This window comes from Acomys minous (genome assembly GCF_964271855.1).
Source record: "Acomys minous genome assembly, chromosome: 19".
Classification (NCBI taxonomy): Eukaryota; Metazoa; Chordata; class Mammalia; order Rodentia; family Muridae; genus Acomys; species Acomys minous.
The window spans coordinates 60,719,635-60,742,262 of record NC_140499.1 but is presented as its reverse complement, the minus strand read 5'-3'; the positions used below and the strand labels follow the sequence as shown (position 1 = coordinate 60,742,262).

The 22,628-nt window shown below is 49.7% G+C and overlaps 1 protein-coding gene across 5 annotated transcripts; it reads left to right on the top strand.

The window, feature by feature from the left end:
- Positions 1-1,883: 1,883 nt before the first annotated feature.
- On the top strand, positions 1,884-22,626 carry SLC25A44 (solute carrier family 25 member 44). 5 transcript variants are annotated; one of them, XM_084769065.1, is made up of 4 exons: positions 1,884-2,232; positions 8,929-9,566; positions 16,451-16,578; positions 20,222-22,626. In XM_084769065.1, coding segments are annotated over exons 1-4 (960 nt in total). In that variant the 5' UTR covers positions 1,884-2,230; the 3' UTR covers positions 20,414-22,626. The 5 variants fall into 5 exon arrangements, with proteins under 5 accessions (XP_084625191.1, XP_084625193.1, XP_084625189.1 ...); XM_084769063.1 differs by lacking the exon at positions 1,884-2,232 and adding an exon at positions 2,240-2,643; XM_084769064.1 differs by lacking the exon at positions 1,884-2,232 and adding an exon at positions 4,992-5,409.
- The last annotated feature ends 2 nt before the right edge of the window (positions 22,627-22,628 follow it).

Below are 22,628 nucleotides of genomic sequence, written 5' to 3'. Positions count from 1 at the left end.
TGTTTTAAAAAGAGAAGGGAAGGCAGGGGGAAGGCAGGGGGAGGGCAGGGGGAGGGCAGGGGGAGGGCAGGGGGAGGGCAGGGGAGGGCAGGGGAGGGCAGGGGGAAAGGTATGCCTATGATTCTCCCTCTCTAGCAACTATGGGTTGCCAATAGCTTCCCAGTAAGGGGTGGGCCTGGACAGCACCTCCCCATCTATGCTGGAATAAGCGATTTTTCTAAACACAATTTCTGTCTTAGCGCCCAAACAGCTTTTCATTAAATTCACAATAAAATGAAAAGAGCCCTGGGAACTGTGTGTTTTGCTTCCAGCTCCTTTGCCACTGGCCCGCTGCCTGCTCCCTTTGTGCCTCTCCTGGGTCCTGTTCCTTCGTGATGCAAAGAAGAACAGACAGCTGGCCTTAGCGAACTATGGCCAGGGTGCTTCGGGTGTGCAGTGTCTCCCACTTCAACCACTGCCCTCCGCAGGTACTTTCCTAGTGCCCAACGTGGCGTTCGTATCCCGGTGCCTTTTGACACAGTGCTGCTTTGTGAGCTGGGAGCTCTCCCATCTTTGGAACCCATTCAGTCAGCCGCTGGGAGCTACTGAGCATTATCATGTGGCCAGCGCTGGGAGGTGCTGAGCACATATCAACCAATCAATGGGATACCGTTCTTGCCTTTGTGGAGCAGGAAAGACAGAGGGCACACACAAACAAACCAGCATGCAGTTCAGATGGGCACGAGGACACCGCCTGCTTGGGTCCCTGTGTGACACAATTAGCGGAGTCCTCATCACAGCCTCTGCCAGCCACAGGCAGCCAGCTGATTAAAACAAGACCAAGCCCCAGCACTGTTGTCAGGGACCCTGTTGCTGGGGTTCAGACCCCGGATAAGTGGCTGAGGTGCCTTTCAACCAAAGCAGACCTGACCTCCCGCGTTCTCCCAGCATCCCTGAATCCCTACAGAGCGTGACTGGCATACTCCCGTCCTCGACCCTGAACTTTCCAGCCCAGGCCTACCCTTACTATATAACTATATAATCCCAATATTTTGTTCTCTCTCTCTCTGTCTCTCTCTGTCTCTCTGTCTCTCTCTCTCTCCCCCTGGCTGTTCTCAAATGATGATTGGCCTCATTCTTTGGGACCCGCCAACCCGCCAAGAGCTGCTCCCAATAAACCAGCATTTATACACCTAACTTGTCTTGCATCAGCTCATCTCGCCTGAGAAGCAGTGATAACAGATCAGCTGTGTCTGCAGGGCTCTCTTCTGCTCATGGACCTTGCCCGACTATAACCTGTACCCTTTGTCCCTGTGCCAAGTAACAAAACGGAGACCACTCGAGCTCTTTATGCTAGTAGCTTTGTTGTAGTTTTGCCTTTTGACAATAAGACAGGTAGGTTAGATGGTGAACTGCTGTTTTAAAACATGATCTGAAGAAAGAGATTGGCAGGAGGAGGTGATTCTGAGCTAGAGTTCACTGGTGATGAAGTCTGAACAATGTTGACTTGAACAGCCAAACAGTGAGTGAGCTGGGGGCTGAGATGAGACGGCGTGGGTTTGAGATCAGCCTTGGCTACACAGCGACACTCTGCCTTCAAAATCATACAATCCAGTCTTCCCCAGGAAAGAGCATACGAACTAGTGATCTAATACCGAACATTCAGCCCTGAAAACAAACATATGAGTGACTTTATATGAACTGAGCAGGCTTTTTACACACACACACACACACACACACACACACACACACACACACACACACACAAAGAGTCCATAAATTTGAATGAGATCAAGGTGGGTTCGTGGGAGGGGGTTGGGTTCGGAGACGATGGCACACGCCTTTAATTCCAGCATTCAGGAGACAGAGGCGGGGGAATCCCTGAGATTTGAGGCCAGCCTGGTCTATAAAATGCATTCCACAGCAGGGCATGGTGGTGCAAGCCTTTAATCCCAGCACTCGGGAGGCAGAGGCAGGCAGATCTCTGTGAGTTGGAGGGCAGCCTGGTCTACAAAGGGAGTCCAGGACAGCCAAGGCTACACAGAGAAAACTTGTCTTAAAAAAGAAGAAGAAGAAGAAGAAGAAGAAGAAGAAGAAGAAGAAGAAGAAGAAGAAGAAGAAGAAGAAGAAGAAGAAGGCGGCGGCATTCCACATCAGAGAAACCCTGTCTTAAAACACCAAAACAACACACCCATAAAATTTAAGAAACAACGGGATTCTCAGGAGACGGTGAGCTGTTAAGAGCTTTTTAATGTAAGTATGATTCTTATTCATGTGTATGTGCGTGTGTCTTAGTGTTTTATGTCTTTAGTGTTGGTCATGTGCTCATGTATGCTGGTTCCCACGAGGTTACATGAAGGTGCCAGATCCCTTGGAGCTGGGGTTACAGTTGGTTGTGCTTGGAATGCAAGTTGGAAGCTGAGAGTAGTACAGTGCAGGAGGCTGTGAAGAGGTGGGGGAGAGAGACGAAGAACGTCACAGTAGGCAGTAGGCCAGAGAGGAGGAAGGAATTCTGTGCACAGGAAGGTCACTACAGATAACAACGGTGTGCTGTAAACTCCCCACAGCTGGAAGGGAGTCTGGATTCTCCCCCAATAACGAAATGAATGCTCGAAGGTCATCGTGGTGTCTCAAGCCTGTGACCCTAGAACATTCAAGGATGAGGTAGGACCACTGCTGTGAATCCGGGGTCACCCTAGGACTATTATAAGTTTCAAAATAGCTAAGGCTATAGTGTGAGACCCTGCCTCAAAACAAAACAAAATCACATGGTACCTACTAATTAATACGTTCAAATTTTGTGTCTTTGTGTATCAGTAAGATTGAAAACAAAAGTAAAAATGAAAGATTGTGTCCTAGTTTGCTTTCCATTGTTGTGAATAGGCATCATAACCAAAAACAACTTGAGACAGAAAAGATTTATTTATTCATTTATTTATTTTGCTTTTTCGAGACAGGGTTTCTCTGTGTAGCCTTGGCTGTCCTAGACTCGCTTTGTAGACCAGGCTGGCCTCGAACTCAGTGATCCGCCTGCCTCTGCCTCCCGAGTGCTGGGATTAAAGGCGTGCCCCACCACGCCTGGCTGGAGAAAAGATTTATTTGATCTTTTCCTTTCGTCTTTCTTTTTTTTGTTTTGTTGTTTGAAAAAGAATCTCTTTCTATGTTCCTGGCTGTCCTGGAACTCACTCTGTAGACCAGGCTGGCCTTGAACTCAGAGATCTTCCTTCCTACCTCCTGAGTGCTGGGACTAAAGGCATGGGCAACCACAGCCAACGTGGGCTTACTTCATCTTACAAGTTACAGTTCATAATGAAGGGCAGTCAGGGCAGGGACTTAAGGGAGGAACCTAGAGGCAGGAAGTGAAGCAGAGACTATGAGAGACTGTGTCGTTGTGGCTTTCTTTTTAGGCTCATACTCAGCCTGCTCAAGGGCAGCACAACCCGCAGTGGGTGGGCCTTTCCACATCAATCCTTAACCAATCAAATGCCAGCTGACTGGCTTACAGGCCAGTCTACTAAAGGTGATTATTAAATTTACATTCCTTCTTTTCAGATGAATCCAGCCAGTGTCAAGTTGACAAAAACCTAACCCGTATAGACTGGAAGTACAGAATAAGTGAGCAGCTTTTTTTAAAAACAATTTTTAAAAAAGATTTGTTTTGAACACAGAGAGACCCTGTCTCGAAAAACCAAAAAAAAAAAAAAAATTTATTTTTTATTTATACAGTATTCTTCCCACACGTGTGCCTGCCCACCACAAGAGGGCACCAGATCTCATTACAGGTGGTTGTGAGCCACCATGTGGTTGCTGGGAATGGAACTCAGAACCTTCAGAAAAGCAGAAGGTGCTCTTAACCTCTGAGCCATCTCTCCAGCCCCATGAGCAACTTTTAAACATCAATTATGTGAGGCTGGGTGTGGTGGTGCACGCCTTTAATCCCAGCACTCGGGAGGCAGAGGCAGGTGGATCACTGAGTTCGAGGCCAGCCTGGTCTACAAAGTGAGTCCAATACAGCCAAGGCTACACAGAGAAACCCTGTCTCAAAAAACCAAAAAACCAAAAAAAAAAAAAAAAAAAAAAAAAAACCAAAAAAAAACCAAAACAAAACCCAACATCAGTTATGTAGGGACCTGGAGAGATGGCTCAATGGTTAAGGACACTGGCTGCTCTTCCAGAGGTCCTGAGTTCAATTCCCAGCAACCACATGGTAGCTCACAACCATCTATAATGTGATCTGATGCCCTCTTTTGGCCTGCAGGTGTACATGCAGGCAGAGCACTGTATACATAATAATAAATAAATCTAAAAAAAAAAAAGATATATAGCTAAAACCAGACCAGAGCTGGTGTCACTGCTCTATTTCTCCGATCTGAGTTCCTATACCTGAAAATCAGTTACCTTATCTTTCCTTCCTGCGACACTTTGACCTCCTACTGTTTGGGCTCCAAAAATTAGATTCCCCTCCTCTCTCTTCCGAATATCGGTTTCTAAAATTTAGAAATGAATGTAAAGATCCCACTAGATCTTTAAACAAAAGGTGACTCTTTTTAACTATGTTGTCAAGAAGAGTCCCGGAAGCCAAGCGTGGAGGTGCAGGTGTGTAATCTTAAACGATCGGAAATCTGAGGCAGGGGGATTAATGAGTTGAGCAACCCCCGCCCCCCCCTCCCTCCACGCCCCGGTCTTCTTAGCGAGACTTAGCCCAGAAATAAAATAAAAGAGAAGAAAAAAATAAGTAAAAGGAAAGGAAGGAAGAAAAAAAAGAGAAAGGGAAGGAGGGAGAGAAAAAGAGAGGAAACAGCGGCATCTAACTCCGGTTTATGTGTCCGCCAAAGACGAAGTCCCCTCCCAGGGCACGCATGCGTGAAAGGCTTAAGGGCACATAGAAGCTAAAACAGGCGGGACTACTTCCCTAATCCAAGATGGCCAAAGAGGCGCTTCTAGAGGGAGGCTCAAAGGCTGAGAATGCCATTGGTGGAATTACAGTTGCTTCACAGTGGGAGGGAATGACAGCATCCCGCTTTCCGGTTCCGGCAGTACCGGGATCCCAGTCGAGATGGAGGAAGATGCGAACCGAGTCTGGCTGTCACTGGGAACGGAGGGTAGTGCGGGGGCTGCGGTCTAGGAGTCCGGGGTTGGAGTTCTCAGACGCGGCTGAACCGCCGGGGTCTGAGAAGGTAAGCGAGCACGGTGCTAGGGTGCCTTGAGGGATCAGAGGTACCTAAGGACTGACTTGTCGAGGAGACAGCGGATGTCTGTTCTTCGGGGCTGCATCGCCATGGGAAGCTGCTCTGCAGTTTTGGCGTCGAAAGGCAAGTCCGGCGAGGCATCTCGTCCTGCCAGAGGAGCATGAGAGGCTGACAACTAGAGAAGCATGGCGAGGGGCATGCCCGAGGACCCCCAATTGGCCGTGCAAGAGCCGGAGCGAAGGTGCATAAAGGAGGGTGTCACGTGGAGTATGTTGGAAGGGATTGTCATGTGGTGTCTGTGATGAAGGGTCACGTGGAAACCTATTGAGGACCAATGGAGACTGGGTGGGAGCCCCTCCGTGCCGGAGGGAGGAGGCTGTCTTGGATTGGGAGGAGATGTCGCCAGGACCTAGTGAGGACAGCGGGACAGGTGTTCCGGCATGAATACATTCATTTCATGTGAATGACGGGTGGGTGACAGCGCCCAGAGTACAGAGCCTGATGTGTCAGAGAAAGCAGAAAGAGGAGAGGGTGCTGGCTGGCATTCGTTTCTGTCTGAGAATTGCAGCCCCTGGGTGTCTCTGGGTCAGGAGTTGACAAGAACAAGGTGACCTGATGTGGTGGGAGTGGTCAACAGAAAAGGTTCGCAGGGAACAGTTGGTCATTATTGTCCAGGTCGAAGATGGTGTCGGAGGGCTCCTAACCTGGTCCTAATGATGGGGAACTCTGAGAAAAGTTATAATTCTTACAAAACTGGCAATCTCTAAGAATTAAAGCCACATCTTGATAACCCATATAAACCACCTAGTGATGTTAGAGTGATATTTTTTTTTTAATAAAGATTTATTTATTATGTATACAGTGTTTTGCCTGCATGTACCCCTGTACACCAGAAGAGGGCACCAGATCTCATTATAGATGGTTGTGAGCCACCATGTGGTTGCTGGGAATTGAACTCAGGACCTTTGGAAGAGCAGACAGTGCTCTTAACCTCTGAGCCATCTCTCCAGCCCTAGAGTGATATTTCTTAATCAGCAGGTTTACAGTATGGCCCGAAATCCCCTTCCCCCACCAAGACAGGGTCTTGCTGTGTAGCCCAGGCTCACCTTAATCACCCTGTTTCTCTTGCCTCAGCCTCCTTGGGCTGAGGTGACATGCGCTACCACACCTGGCTCTGCTGTTACATAGGCAACCCCAGGTGCTACCTGTGCTGCTGATCTGTGGAGCACTCTGGGTGGCGCGGTAGGACTTTATGCAGTAAGGGAAACACTTCACTGTTAACAGAGTACTTTCACAGTTATTAGCTCCAAGGGCTGATGGTGTGTAGCTCAGCTGGTAGCATGCTTGCATAGCATGCAGGAAGCCCTAGGCTTCGTCCCACTGCTGAATAAAGTGGGCAAGGATGTGGCGGCTCACATCTGTAACCCAGCAATTAGGAAGTGGTAAAGGCAAGAGGATCAGGAGTTCAAGGCCAGCTTGGGCCACTTGAAACCTATACAAAACAAACAAGCCAGGCATTCTGTGACACATGCCTTCAATCCCAGCACTCAGGAGGCAGAGGCAGAGGCAGGCAGATCTCTGTGAGTTAGAGGCCAGCATGGTCTGCAGAGTGAGGCCAGGACAGCCAGGGCTACACAGAGAAAAACCCTGTCTCCAAAAACCAAAACCAAAAGCAACCAACCAACAGACATCAAAAACAACAGCAAGAGCAAAACCAAGAGACCCAGCCCACTTGCAAGTTTTGTTTCTATGAGGAGGAGTGGAAGTGACAGATGTTGACAGATGTTTTCATATCATTTGATAACTTCTAGCATAAAACGCTCCCTGATCTGGGTGAGTATTGGGATGCACAGAAAGCCCTTAGCAATTCACAAACAATGTGTCGTTTTAAAAGCAGGATTTCTTGTAACCTTGGCTGGCCTTGAACTTGCTATATAGTCAGAGATGGGTCTCCCTCCCAAGTGCTAGGACTGTGGGCACGGATCACCATACTTGTGGTTTGTTGTTGTTTTTATGCTGGGGATTGGATTTAGGGCTGGGTACATGCTAGGCGGGCAGTCGAACAGGAGTCAAGTACTCAAGTAAGGGTCTGACAAAGTGCCATTAGGAAGTTGGACTGGCTGAACCAGGACAAAGGAAGGCTGAGCAATGTTTGCATTCACTTTTCTGCAAAGAGGATTTTCCAGCAGATGAAACAGAAGAAACTGATATTTCAGCAGGAGGTTACTTGACGGTGAGCGGGCTGAGATCCCAGGGTGTAGCACCCTCTTAGCCTTCTTGACTGAGTCAAGGTCAGCAGGGGCTTCTCCTGTCACTATGACATTGGTAGGAAGCACCTGCCTTGGGAAACCCTGGCTTCCTTCAGGAGATTTACGGTAGGTTGACTCATGTGAGAGATGAAGGCACGAGGGGAAACAGTGGGTCCTGCTTCTCATCAGAGACGCCTGTAATGGGCAGTTCAGCTTCACAGGTTAAGATGGTATCCGGGAAACCAGGTCTTGGAGGAGGGCCGTCCACTGGCCTGCCCTGTGCCCTGCCCTACACACACAGTCTGTGCGTGACCAGCAGGAGGCCCCTGCTTGAGCCCTGCTGTGTTTGTCTTGTGGTGATAACATGCCTGCTCAGCCAATGGGCTCAGTCACTCCACAGGAACACAGAAAGAGGAGGCAGTCCAAGTTTTTTCTGGAATAAAGGGAGAGGACAGCGGAGAGGGCATTTACACTGCCTCCCATAGGAGGACGTAGTTTTAAGTTGAGCAGAGAGAATCGTGTTGCGATCTCCGATTCGCTGGCACAGTGGAGTAGGGATCGTGGCTTGCATGCTTCTGGCTTGGTTACGTTTGATCTACAGAGTCCTCAGTTTGCTCATCTTCCACAAGTATTTTTGTTGTTGTTTCATGGTTTGTACGCCTAGACTAGGCTCAGATTCAAGTAGGTCCTGAGTGAAACCAACTCGGAAGGTTCTTTTTTCTCTCTGGGGCTAGCTAACAGCCAAAGAGGACTCTGACCTTTGGCCTGTTCCTGACTTTTAGACTCCATTCCCTGGAGAGCAGGGCGGTGGTTGGGGATGCCCTGCGGCTTGGAACCCCTGTCTGCACTCTTCTCCCACACTTTCTTCTAATGTAGACGGGAGAAAATATAAACTGTGGTGGGGGTGGGGCAGGGGTGGTCAGAGCAGCCAGCCTGGGGCACAGACGCGAGATAAGCAGGCAGCAAATGTTAGCATGGTGACCCACACCAGGGATGAAAGGTCTTCAGAGGAGCCAGGAGCAGTCCGGCCTCCCGGAACCTCCTCCGTGTCACTTAGTGACACCCCATTAGGCACATAGGTCTTGAATCATGCCAGGTGGACGGCTTGTCCACAGCATTCAAAACATAGCCAGGCAAGGAAGACGTAGCGAATGGTCCCTGTTCAGGACTGAGGTGCTAAGACCTGGGTAGAGACAAAATTCCGAATGGACAGCCCTACAAGCTGGGTAGGGCTGAGGGGTGTGGGGGGGTGCTCTAGAGCATCCTCACATGAGGACTGACTTCCGGAGGAAGGAATCTGGGCTCCAGAGGGCTGGTCAAAGACACAAGGGCAGGGAGGGTGCTCTGGTCTGTGGATGGACAGCGAGGCTGTCTGAAGGCTGGGCTTTGCTGAGGTGAGTACCCCAGATACAGCCTGAGAGGCTGAGAGGTGGACGTCGAAGTCTAGGCGGGAGGGGAAAGGCGTCACGTTCTGACCCTCCTCATATCCCCCTGCCTGCCCAAACCCCCAGGTCTTCGGGCACAATGGAGGACAAGCGAAACATCCAGATCATCGAGTGGGAACACCTGGACAAGAAGAAGTTCTATGTGTTCGGCGTGGCGATGACAATGATGATCCGGGTCAGCGTCTACCCCTTCACCCTCATCCGCACCCGGCTGCAGGTCCAGAAGGGCAGGAGCCTCTACCACGGGACCTTCGATGCCTTTGTCAAGATCCTGCGAGCCGATGGGGTGGCTGGCCTCTACCGGGGGTTCCTGGTCAACACCTTCACGCTCATCTCTGGCCAGTGCTACGTCACCACCTACGAGCTTACCCGGAAGTTTGTAGCTGACTACAGCCAGAGTAACACAGTCAAATCCCTGGTAGCCGGTGGCTCCGCCTCCCTCGTGGCGCAGAGCATCACGGTGCCCATCGATGTGGTCTCCCAGCACCTGATGATGCAGCGCAAGGGTGAGAAGATGGGTCGCTTCCAAGTTCGTGGGAACCTTGAGGGACAAGGGCTCATTGCCTTCGGCCAAACTAAAGACATCATCAGACAGATCCTACGGGCAGACGGGCTTCGAGGCTTCTACCGAGGTTATGTGGCCTCGCTGCTAACATACATCCCAAACAGCGCTGTGTGGTGGCCCTTTTATCACTTCTATGCAGGTAAGCGGGGCCTGGGGAGGGGAGCCGAGGGCGCAGGGATACTATTTTTTTTTTTTTTTTTTAGAGTGAAGATGAGTGTAGAGAGGGGGATCAAATTAGCCCCACTAAGTGCTGGGATCACAGGTGCGTGCCCCTGCCAAGCTCAGCTGAATCCTGGTGGTTTGGTTTGGGTTTTCGAGAGTTTCTCTGCATCAGCCCTGGCTGTCCTGGGCTCACTTTGTAGACCAGGCTGGCCTGGAACTCACAGCGATCCACCTGCCTCTGCCTCCCTAGGTGCTGGCATTAAAGGCATATGCCACCAATCCTGGCTGGAACCCTAATTTTGCTAGCTCTGTTTCTTCTGCTTAGCACAGTATTTCGTCTAGACTCGGTGGTAACATTGAACCCTGAACGGTCACCCTAACCCTTTGGGAGGACGTTCTGGCAGTCTTTGTGAGACGGGGTCTCCCTGTGCAACCTAGATCGGCTTTGAACTCACTGCAGTCCAACGGAACCTAGGATTTGCTTCCACTCCATGCACACACTTGTTAGGAATGCCGGGGATGGAGCTCGGTTGAGGGGAGCTTTGCTAGCATGCATGAGGCCTGAGGTTTAATCCCTAACACTGCATAAAAGCCAAACTAAATAAAACTGAAGCAGGTTCCCCGGAAGGCGTTTTCTCTGGAGTCTGCCTTTGGCCTCATTTGATTTCACGAACACTTAGAAGTATGTTTCCCCTTCTGCCTACATGCTGTAGCATTGCCAGCCAAACCTGTCCAGAGGTCCCAGCCAACGTCCTGGCCGTGGGGCTCTGTATCAGCAGCTCTTTAAAAATTAAATGTTGGTTGTATTCTGTTTTTAAAACAGAGTCTTATTCTTCAGCCCAAGCCAGCCTGGGCAGGCTGTAGCTCAGGCTGGCCTTAGACTCTCTGCAGTTTCCTACATTGAGCCTCTCAAGTACTAGGATCCAAGTGGATCCAAGGATCCAAGCCCAGCTTAAGCTGTGTTTTGAGGCCCCTGCTTTTGTCTTATGCTGCTGGAATTACAGGTTTACACCACCACTCTCACCTTATTTTGTTTGTTTATTATGTGTACAGTGCTCTGCCTGCATGTACACCTGTCCACCAGAAGAGGGCATCAGATCTCATTATAGATGGTTGTGAGCCACCATGTGGTTGCTGGGAATTGAACTCAGGACCTTTGGAAGAGCAGCCAGTGTTCTTAACCTCTGAGCCATCTCTCCAGCCCTTGTGTTTGTTCCTGATGTTTGTACGTTTTGGTTTTGTTTTTGAGATAGGGACTCACAGAACTCAGACTGGCCTTAAACTACTGATCCTGCTGCCTCTGCCGGCCTGGTGCTGAGGTGACAGCCATGTTAAAACTGCCTAGTGCTTTTTGATTTGAGTCGAGGTCTGTATAATCCAGTCTGGCCGTAAGCTTGCTGTGCAGCCAAGAGTGACTTCACATTCAGCATCCTCTTATCTCTACCCTCCGTCCAAGTGCTGGGATGACAGGCATGTGTCACTGTTGCCTAGCTTGGTTTTTGACACAGGGACTCTCACAGTGTATCCCACACTGGCCTCCAACTCACTGTGCACTTGAGGATGGCTTCGTTTGTTTTTCTTCTCTCGCTCTCTGGAGATCCGGCCTCACTGTGCAGCCCTAGCTTGCCTGATAAGTGGGCCAGGCTGTTGACATGGTTGCATTTCTAAGCCTCCTTCCTCTACCTCCTGAGTGCTGGCATTAAAGGGATCAGATCCCCTGTTTGAGCTCTGCTAGCTTAGCTCTGCCAGAGGAGCCACATCCGTAGTCGACACACACACACACACACACACACACACACACACACACACACACGTTTATACTTTTGTTTTTTGAGAGAGCATCTCACTAAGCTACCAGGCTGGACTTGAACTTGTTCTGTAGTCCACGCAGGCCTTGGATTTGTGATCCTCCTGCCTCGGCTGCCAAGGAGCCAGGCTTACAGGCGTGGGTTACCATGCTCTGTTCCTAATGGCTTAGTCTGATGTTCTAGTTCCGAAGCTGGGTGTACAGCTTTGCCTGGGACACCCCTTCCTCCCTGGGACCCCTTTTCCTCTGTTCTTTATGTGGCTGGCTTCTCGTGCTTCAGGCCTCAACTTAAATGTCACCTTTGTATAAAGAACCCATCTTTTTTTTTCTTGGTCTTGTTTTTTTAAGGGTTTCTCTATATAGCCCTGGCTGTCCAGGAACTCACTATGTAGTATAGGCTGGCCTCGAACTCTCAGAGTCTCGCTTGCTCCTGCTGGGTTTAATGATCTGCGCCACCGCACCCAGCAAGAACCTCTGCTTCTGCTCCTCTGTTTCTTCTTAGCACTTCAGCTTGAAATTATTTTACCCCCAAATTCTAGCTCTTCACCTAGAATCTTAAGGCCCATGAAGATGTTTCTCTGTCTCTTTCTCTGTTTTTGTTTTTGTTTTTAAAATATTTTTATTTAAATTTAAATTTATGTGCATTGGTGTGAGGGTGTCAGATCTTAGAGTTACAGACAGTTGTGAGCTGCCGTGTGGGTGCTGGGAATTGAACCCTGGGTCCTTTGGAAGAGCAGGCAGTGCTCTTAACCACTGAGCCATCTCACCAGCCCCCTCTGTTTTTGTTTCTTTGTTTCATTTTTGAGATTGAGTCTCTCTTTATAGATTCTCCCCCCCCCCCCACCTGGAACTTTCTATGTAGACCAGGCTGGCCTTAAACGCTAAGAGATCTGAGCCAGGTTTGGCGGTGCACCCCTTTAATCCCAGAACTCTGGGAGGCAGAGGCAGATGGATCCCCATGAGTTCAAGGACAGCCAGGGGTACACAGGGAAACTCTTTCTTCAAACAAAACCTTACAAACAAAAAACCGGAAACTCACAGAGATCCACCTGACTCAGTTGCCCAAGCGCTGGGGTTGAAGGTGTGTACCACCACGCCAGTCTCTTCTTTTCTCTGCAAAGGTCTAGTGTTTGTCATAATGCCTAGCATTTAGTAAAATTAAGTAAATATTCATTTATTACTGGTGTCCAAAGTCACTTAGCCAGGAGATAGTTAAACTGGGTCAGTCTGGGTTTATCTGCTCCCTGTAGATTTAGGTGCTTGGTTGATGATGAGCAGAGACGCGGGAAGAGAGGCGTGGACTACTTGCCCTGGCCTCCCACCTTTCTTCCTTCTCTCTCTGAGCTCCAGGAAAGAACAGACTTAGGGTTGGAATCTGGGTCCTGTGCAGCTTGCAGGCCTGGGGCCAGTGCATACAGGGCCAGGAGGCAGGCAGTGCAGGTCCCAGTGCTGCCTATAAGGATTGCGAAATGCCTTCTCCAGGAGAAAAAGGGCACCCACGAGGCAAAGGCCGGGTCACCCTGCTTATGTTGACACGCTTGACTCTGGGAGGAGCACAGTTAGGGACCGGGGACGTGAGGGAGCGCTGCCAGGCTCACTGAATTCCGCCGTGTCAACTGGGCCTTTGGAGGTGTGAGTCTGCCCTGCCAACTCCATCTTCTTCCTGCATGTCCTCTAGTCTTCGCTTACCTTGTCACAAACTACCAGAACTAAGCACACGAAAAAGAACTCCTAAGGACCGGTGGCTATAGAAGAGAACACTCAGAGGCCATCTTGGAGATTACCACCCAATGTGATCTCCTTCCTGTCTGGGCCTGGATTTGCCCAAGTATCCACAATGTCCTTGGTTTCGCCCCTCAGATCTCACTTCCGGCTCCTTACGCTTGTTCTGTTCTAAGTCACTGCTCTTGCGCTCCCCCGCCCCCCTCAGGCGTGCTGCTGCCACCTGTGTGCTTTTGACAGATGTTATCCTGTGCTGGGAAAACTCTTTGTCCAGGCACGTGTGGCATTCTGGTCATTTCTGAACTTCACTTTCTTGGGAAGAGCCATAACTGTTTTGTTTAAAATCACAACTTGCTGGGCTGGAGAGATGGCTCAGTGGTTAAGAGCATCGCCTGCTCTTCCAAAGGACCAGGGTTCAATTCCCAGCAACCACATGGCAGCTCACAACTGTCTGCAACTCCAAGATCTTACACCTTCACACCAACACACACAAATTAAAATTAAATAAAAATTTAAAAAAATCACAACTTGCTTCACCCCTCCCCTTGGCTTTCCCATTTTCTTTTAGCTGTAGCATGTACCTCTGGCATGGCTGTGTGCTTTACTTCTTTTTTTGTTTTAAGATTTATTTATTATTTATACAGTATCCTGCCTACCACAAGAAGGCACCAGATCTCATTACAGATGGTCGTAAGCAACTATGTAGTTGCTGGGAATTGAACTTGGGACCTTTGGAAGAGCAGACGGTGCTCTTAAACCTCTGAGCCATCTCTCCAGACTGTGCTTTACTTCTTATTGTCCCTTTTCTCCTACTAGAATGTGCACTTCCCGAGGGCAAGAGTTGGAGGCACTTTTTAAAAATTCGCTGTACATGCCGGGCGTGGTGGTGCACGCCTTTAACCCCAGCACTCAGGAGGCAGAGGCAGGTGGATCTCTGAGTTTGAGGCCAGCCTGGTCTACAAAGTGAGTCCAGGACAGCCAAGACTACACAGAGAAACCCTGTTTCGAAAAACAATAAAATAAAATAATAAAAATTTGCTGTACATCCCTCAGGACCCAGGCTAGCTAGCTCATGGTACCCACTGAATCTTTGTGGACTAAATGAATGAACTCTTGTCTTTTACCTCAAAAGAGAGTAAAGCAGAGAATTCATTTTGCAGGCACGCTTCCCAGTGGCGCTGCAAGAAAACAGGCTTCGGTGCCTGGCATCCCGCGGTCATTAGCATTTTGAAATCCAAGTTTCCCTTTTTTCTCTTGTGTTAGTGCTTGAGCCCAGGGACTCACAGGCTAAGCAGGCGCTGAGGCACTGAGCTACACCCCCAGCCCCTTTACACCTGACTTCTCTTTGTTATGCTTGTTTTGTGAGACGTGGCTGGCCTTATAAAACTTACAAGCATGCACCACCGTGCCTGGCTTTTTCTCTTTAAAAATTTAGCCAGGATGTCTTGAAGTCCCTGTGCAGCTGATGATGGCCTTGAACTTCTGATCCTCCTGCCTCTACCTCTAGAGTGCTGGAATTACAGATGTGTGCCACCATGCCTGGTTTTATGTGCTGGGGACCAAATCCAGAGCTCCATGCATTCTAGGCTTCATGCATGCTAGGTGAGCACTCTGCTGACTGGACCCTTTTTTATTTTCTTGAGACAGGGTCTCACGTAGTCTAATGTAGCCTGGATCTCAGTATGTAGCTGAAGATGCTGACCGTAGACCCCTAATCCTCCTACCTTCATCTTTCAAGGGCACCACCATCCATGGCTGCATTTTTTGTTTCCTTGTTTGTTTTATCTTTTGAAATAGGGTTTCTCGGTGTCGCCTTGTCTGTCCTGAAACTGGCCTTGAATTCAGGGATCTGCCTGTCTCTGGATTAAAGACATGCTCCATTGTGCCCACCCATTTTTTGGTATAATCCGGTCCTCACTATAGGATAAGACTTCCTACTTTGGGGGCTGGAGAGGTGGCTCAGAGGTTAAGAGCACTGGCTGCTCTTCCAAAGGTCCTGAGTTCAATTCTCAGCAACCACATGATGGCTCCCAACCATCTATAATGAGATCTGGTGCCCTCTTCTGGCCTGCAGGTGTTAGATGCAGGCAGAATACTATATACATAATTAAAAAAAAAGACTTCCTACTTTAATATTGATTGACTTTTATTTATAAATATATTTACACAATCCAAAATCCCAACTGAATTTGGAAGGGCTAGGAATGTGGCTCAGTTGGTAGCGTGCTTGCCTGGTGTGCATGAAGCCCTGCGAGCCGTCTGCAGCGTGTGGTCCAGCTGTGGTGCCACGTGTCTGTAATCCCAGTACCTGAGGGTGATGCCCAGAGGATCAGGCTCATGTTCTGCTACATACTGAGTTCAAGGCCAGCCTGGGCTACATGACACCTTGTCTTCCCCCAACGCCCTAACAGTAAAGAACTTTGAAAAGAAAGGGTATGTAGCAGTGAGCAGCCTTCTTGCACATGGTGGCCTCCCAGTCCCCTCCATAGAGACACTGTGTATTGGTGTCACTTTTTTTTTTTTTTAAATAATTTGAGACAGGGCCTCACGCTGAAGCTCCAATTGGTCTGGGATTTCCTCTGCAGCCCACCTGGTAACACACTCACAGCACTTGTGCCTCAGTCTCCTAGGTGCTGAGATTACAGGCTAGAGCTCCCATGCCCTGCCTGGCTAATCATGCAGTTTTATATTTTTATTTTTTGGTTTTTTGAGACAGGGTCTCCTCTGTGTAGCCTTGGCTCTCCTGGACTTTGTAGACCAGGCTGGCCTTGAATCCACAGAGTTCCGCCTGCCTCTGCCTCCCGAGTGCTGGGATTAAAGGCGTGCGCCACCACACCTGGCATAATCTTGCAGTTTTAAATATACCCTGCTAGGGTGCTGCACGCAATATGTGCTTTTTGTTTTTACGTCGTCTTAAAGGAGGCACCAGGCAAGGACGTCCTTTTTTTTTTTTTGGTTTTTTGAGACAAGGTTTCTCTGTGTAGCCTTGGCTGTCCTAGACTCGCTTTGTAGACCAGGCTGGCCTCGAACTCACAGCGATCTTCTGCCTGCCTCTGCCTCCCGAGTGCTGGGATTAAAGGCGTGCGCCACCACGCCCGGCAAGGACGTCCTTTTTAAAAGGATGATATGACCAGGACGACGTCTCGGCAAGCTCCAGAGATATATAATACGAATCTCTAGTGGATGCAGGGAGAGGCAGAGCCGGGAAAGAGCGAAGTGTAAAGGTCCAAGATGGCGAAGGTCAGAGGGCTCGGCTTGGCTGTAAAGGCAGCGTGAGGGTTAGACGGGGTGGTACCTCGTGTCTTGAGGCCTTGTCTTTCCCTGGATTCCAGAGCGGCTGTCGGTCCTGTGTCCTGAGGAGTGTCCTCACATTGTCTTTCAAGCCATCTCTGGGCCCCTGGCTGCAGCCACGGCCTCCACCCTCACCAATCCCATGGATGTCATCAGAACCCGTGTGCAGGTAATACTGGCCTCCCTCCCAGGCCCCTCCCCACCTTAGGCTCAGAGAAGCCATTAGAATCAAGCCCTGTAGGTGTCCAGTGTCCCCGTGACCTGAGTGTGCCGCAACCCTGGTGTTCAGTCAGCCCTGTGATTGTCCAAGTCCCTTCCTGTGCTGTCTCTTCAGATACCAGCTGAGCGCGTGAACGTGTCGCGATTGGTTTTCCTTACTCTGTCTGCACCTGGCATAGCTACCATTGCACGCGCAGCTGCAGGGCCCCGCGCTGCTCCCCTCTAGCCTTCAGCTGCAGTCTGTCCCACACTCTGTCCTCCTGCCTCACCTCGCAGGCTTGTGGGGGTGGTTAGAATTACTGATTTCCTATTAATTTCAGGAGTCTCTGATTTTGTTGTTGTTGTTGTTTCCACTAGGCCATGAATCCACAGAGAATGAGAGACTGAAATCACAGAGGTGGTCTCTAAAGATGTATTTGCGAGGAGGGAGGAGGAAGCGGGACAGTTGACAGAAGTGGGAAAAGAGAGAGACAAAAATGTCTTCTTCCCCCCCGCCAGCTCTCAGGGAGGCAGAGGCAGGTGGATCTCTATGAGTTTGAGGCCAGCCTGGTCTACAAAATGAGTCCAGGCCAACCAAGGCTACACAGAGAAACCCTGTCTCGGAAAAAAAAAATGACCATTTTTCCCTTTAAAATTATTATTTTTATTTATTGTGTGTGCATGTCTGTGTGTATAAGACTGAGATGGTATGACAGAAATTAGAAGACTTGTGAGCGGGTGAGTTCCTTTCCCTGCACTCTGAGCTCTGGGAATCAAACTCAAGGTTGGCAGGCTTGGCCTTGAGAGCCTTACCCACTGAGCCATCTTGTTGGTTCTTTCTTTCTCTTTCTCTTTCTTTCTTTCTTTCTTTTTAAAATAATTTATTTTATTTTATTTTATCTGCATTGGTGTGAGGGTGTCAGAGCCATTGGAACTGGAGTTACAGACAGTTGTGAGCTGCCATGTGGTTGCTGGGAATTGAACCTGGGTCATTTGGAAGAGCAGACAGTGCTCTTAACCACTGAGCCATCTCTCCAGCCCCTTGTTTTTGTTTTTTGGTGGTTTGTTTGTTTGTTTGTTTGTTTGTTTTTGAGACAGGGTTTCTCCATGTAACAGCTCTGGCTGTCCTGAAACTTGCACTGTAGACCAGGCTGGCCTCGAATTCACAGAGATCCGCCTGCCTCTGCCTCCCAAGTGCTGGGATTAAAGGTGTGCGCCACCACCACCTGGCTCTTCATTTTTTTTCCTTCCTTTCTTCCTTCTTTTCCCCCTTAAAGACAGATTCTCATGTATCCCAGGCTGGATTTGAGCTCCGTAAGTAGCTCTAACGATGGTCTTGAACTCCTGACCTTCCTGCCCCTTTAAAGTACTGGGGTGCAGGCATGTATTGTCACACACCTACTTTTAGAGGCACTAAACTTCCAAGCAAATAACTGAACCAATTGAGCTCCCTGGCTTTTTAAAAATTAATTAATTAATTAATTAATTAATTTATTTATTTATTTATTTATTTATTTATTGGTTTTGGTTTTGAGTAGGGTGTCGTGTCTAGCCTCAAAGCTGCTATTGTAGCTGATGCTGGCTTTGAATTCCTGATCCTCCTGAGTGCTGGGATCACAGGAAGGTACCTGGTGTTTGGTCTTTTGTTGTTTTTGAGACAAAGTCTCATAGTTAAGCAAGGCTGGCCTCAAACTCACTGTGGGTAAAGATGTCGTTGAATTCATGATGTTCCTGCCTCCACCCTCCAGGTAGTACGATAAAGGTGCATGCCCCCGTGCCGGCTGAGAAACTTCCATGGGTTTTGTTTGTTTGTTCCCATTTTATCTTTCTGTGTGTGGGACTTCATAGTGTGCCCGTGGAAGGCAGAGTGTGTGTGTGTGGGGGGCATGCACTTTATAGCGTGCACGTGGAAGGCAGAGGTTAACCTGCAGTAGTTGGTTCCAGGGCTCATCAGGCTCGATGGCTGAGCTGTTGCTGGCCTGGCTGGGTTTAAGTAGGTTTCATAGACACATCCAGAACACTGACAACTCTTGGCGGGGCCCGGAGATTGTAGTCCCTGCCTACAGTCAGCTCTGAAGACAGCTGGCTAGCACCGAGAAATAGCCTCTGAATGTGGTACTTGTTGTGCTGAGGGTAGGTTTTGCTCTATCCAGGCTTAGGTGTAAGCAGGGGGCCTTGTAAGTAGGAAGGAAAGTATATGGGAGGAGGACAACGGGGCATGGTGAGGCCAGGAAGGAAGAAAAGGAACCTTAATGGGTTGGGGTAAAGTCAAGTTTTGTGCCATAGTGTCTCCAAACAAGAGGAGCAACAGATACAGGCATTTTTTTTTAAAGATTTATTTTATTATTATGTATACAGTGCTCTGCCTGCATGTAGACCTAAAGGCCAGAAGAGGGCACTATATCTCATTATAGATGGCTGTGAGCCACCATGTGGTTGCTGGGAATTGAACTCAGGACCTCTGGAAGAGCAGTCAGCGCTCTTACCCTCTGAGCTATCTCTTCAGCCCTGATACAGGCATTTTTGTTCCTAGGAAAAAGTGCTTTTTCCAACATTTGTAAATAAATGCCCCGGGATCTGATCAGGATGCTATTGGGCCCTGCAATGTCTTCATCATGGAGAACCTGGGTTGGCCCCATTCTTTCCTTACCCTTGCCTGCTGTCTTAGGAGGTAGTCCTAGGGAAGAGACGGGTCTCTGAGAAGCTTTAGGCCAGAGGCTCGGGCTAAACTGAAAATGCCCTTGACGCGATTAGGGGAGGTTGTGGAAGCACAGTGGTCAGATGTTAGAGCAAAGAAGAGGTGAGGAGTGGGTGCTGAAGGCAGGGTGGATGGAGTAGGGCGCTACGGCCAGTGGAGCTGGAGTCACCTCGTGAAGGCCACGGCGGACAGGGAGGGCACGAAGAAGGAGTCCTTTGCCTTGCATTGGGAGAAGTGCTTTGACTTGGGTTCTACATTTGTCATTTGGGAGTAGGGAGGAGGTAGGACGGTTGAGAAGAAGGTGGTCCTTGTCCTGCCGCCTATGGGTGTGCTGAGGAGAGGCTTCTAGCCCCGAAGCCTGGAGGGACCGAGATGATCCGAGCCAGCCATGGGTGGGCAGAGCTGCCTGACGGCCTTGAGTGCAGCCTCCCTGAGACAGAGAGGGCAGTGGCAGCTGATGCTTCGTAAGCAGCATCTTACCTGGCAGCGCTGTTGCCAGTCTGTTGTTAGAGACAGGGTTTCATCTTGTAACTCTGACTGGCCTGGAACTCGTGATATAGACCAGGCTGCCTTCAAATTTACAGAGATCCGCCCGCCTCTGCCTTCTTAGTGCTGGCAATAAAGGTGTGCGCCACCACTCCTGGCTCTATTGTTGGCATTTATTATTTTCTTCTTGCCGGTAACAACCTTGGGGCTCAGGGACTCTTACCACCACTTTCTATTTGAGAAAACTGGGGTGGGAAGGGTTAAGTAAACTCAGGTAGTCTGTCACCAGAGCTTGGAGGAAGTCACTGTCTCCAAAAGCAGAGTGAAGCCCTCCTCGGTGTCCCCACTTGAGCCTACAGCACTGTGAGGGGGAGCAGGGCAGCTGTGACTGAGGACAGTTGGTGGCCCTTCACTGTGGTGACTTTTCCAGGTTGAAGGCAAGAGCTCCATCATCCTGACCTTCAGACAGCTGATGGCAGAGGAGGGACCGTGGGGCCTCATGAAGGGCCTCTCAGCCCGAATCATCTCGGCCACACCCTCCACCATCGTCATCGTGGTGGGCTACGAGAGCCTCAAGAAGCTCAGCCTCCGACCCGAGCTGGTGGACTCAAGACACTGGTAGCCAGCGGTGGACGGAGAGCCTGTGGTTTCACACGTCATTCTGGGCCAGGGCAGAGCAGGGAGGATAGTCCCCTTTGTGAATGCCACCACCACACACCCATCCTGCTCCAGGCCAGGTGGCCTTTCAGGGACAAGAGAAGCAACTTTGGACTGCCCTTGCTGCAGAGGTTTGGGCCTCCCTGTTCCCTCTAATTTTATTTCTCCTGCAGATCTGGGCCCCTAACCTGGTTCTTGTACTCAGTCGTGGACTGACGATCAACCTCCACGGGACCCTGTTAGCTCGTCACTGGTGCCCCTGTCCCTCTGTCCATCACTCAGGCCTAGAGAAGAGCTGCTGGTAGTTTGCTTAACCCCTGCGTCTTCCTCTTGAGTCTTGCAGCCAAGGCTCTAAGTAGCTGCCCGTGATTTATTTTTTTATGCTTGCTTATTTTAAACCTGGGATCGAGTTGTTCACTGGACTGCTCTGCTTTGCCCTGCCTTTTGGGGATAAACCGAAGCAGGAAACACTCTGCCGGGTGTTCATCTTCTCTGGGGGTCATGAGGAGGGAGGGACATTAGGGCTTTACCTGTGTGTGTACAGTTGAACATCTATGAACCAGGCAACTAACCCTGATAGCGTTAGTGCTGCTGTCCTTGGAGAAGTGGAAAACTGTGACATCAATCCCAATTCTTTATCCCTCCCCCCTGTCCCTTCAGGCCTGAGAACCTGCAGACAGAACGGGCTGTTGGCCTTCATTGGCCCAGGGGACTATAGTCCAGGGTACACATTGTCCTAAGTGGATCAGGCTTAGGGCAGTACACTGGACTTGGACAGTTAACGAGAGGATGTGTGTTCCTCACTGTCATCTCCTCAGGCCAGCTGAGCCAAGCCCAGGAGGCGACATTGGAGGTTCAGAGCCCCGGACAGCAATTCCACACAAACACCCATCACTCAGACGAATAGCAACAGCGGGACTCTGGCATATAAACTGTCCTTGTGTTCCTTGTCCTTGGTTGTGAAGTGTCATCCCAGTCACGGTACCCTGTGCTGGCGGCAGAAAAAAAAGCACAGTCAGGAAGGCGCCCAAGGCCAGGCCCACCTGGTGACCAGCCTCATACTGCCAATATTGTTGATGCTCCCTCAGGAGCTTCCTTCTTCCCTGCCTCCCCGCAGCCTGTGTGGGAGGCAGAGAGGCGCAGCAGGCGGAACGGGAAGAAGACTGACAAATCTTGCCTTCCTACTTAAGATGTTTGGCCTGGGTGATGCTTTCAACCCTTTTTAGTGGTCCCATGCCTTGGGAAATGCCATGGTGCCAATTTGGAAGGTGCTAGCTAACTGAACCCTTCGTGTTTCTCACGGCCACTGTATTGTCCTGAGGACACCCCGTCTCTGTGTGTACCTCTCCTACTACTCATGGTAGTCTCTATTTGTTTCCTTTTGAGCCCTTTCACTTTTATCTCAGCATTTTTTGGTTGTTTTTGAGACAGGGTCTCAACATCTGCCAGGCTAGGTTTGAGTTCACTATGTAGCAGAGGGTGACCTCGAACTCTTGATCCTCCTCCGCCTCCTGAGTTCTGGGTTTACAGTATGCCGCCAGGCCTCACTTCCTGCACTGTAGTGAGAGAGCCCTCCAATTTTGTCCGTAGTCCTCTGAGGGGTGGAGCCCACAGACCATTTTAAATATTTTTGTTCCTCACCTCTACCTTAAGAACTATCAATAATCAATGGAAGCAAGGGCCCCTCCCACGCTTTCCGAATCCTACTTGTCGCTCCAGGTCCTTAGGTCTGTCCTTAAGGGGGAATATGGCCACCACAGGAGGGTCCTGCCTTTCATGCCTTAGGTTATTTCTTCCTCCTGACTTCATTTTCTTGTATGGTGTTTAAGTCTCTCTCATCCTGTCCTCTCTCCTCCCTTTCCTTCTTGTTTGAAAAGACACTGCGAGTAGTAGAGGTAAAGGTCGCCCTGTCCTGACCCCTACTTCCCCAGGGTCAGGGAGTAGGATGGGCCGGTTGGCCTTCGATTTTCCAAAACTGGAGACCAAAACAGCTAGAAAACTTGACCTGTTGGTCTGTAACCTAAATTAGCAAGACAGGCAAGCTGGAGGACATGGGAAAGAAGACGCACAGTCAGCATTTGATAAGAAATGGACTCAAGGATATTAGCTGCGAATATTCACTGTTGCACTGTATGAAATCTCTGAAATGTAATTAAAAGTTTTTATTGAGCCCCTAAACT

Excerpts from the sequence above, each read along its gene's own strand:
- SLC25A44 (XM_084769063.1), top strand. The coding sequence starts at position 2,582 with ATGAATGCTCGAAGGTCATCGTGGTGTCTCAAGCCTGTGACCCTAGAA. Across the intron at positions 9,567-16,450 it reads CTTTTATCACTTCTATGCAG|AGCGGCTGTCGGTCCTGTGT; the intron begins GTAAGCGGGGCC and ends CCTGGATTCCAG. Across the intron at positions 16,579-20,221 it reads TCATCAGAACCCGTGTGCAG|GTTGAAGGCAAGAGCTCCAT; the intron begins GTAATACTGGCC and ends TGACTTTTCCAG.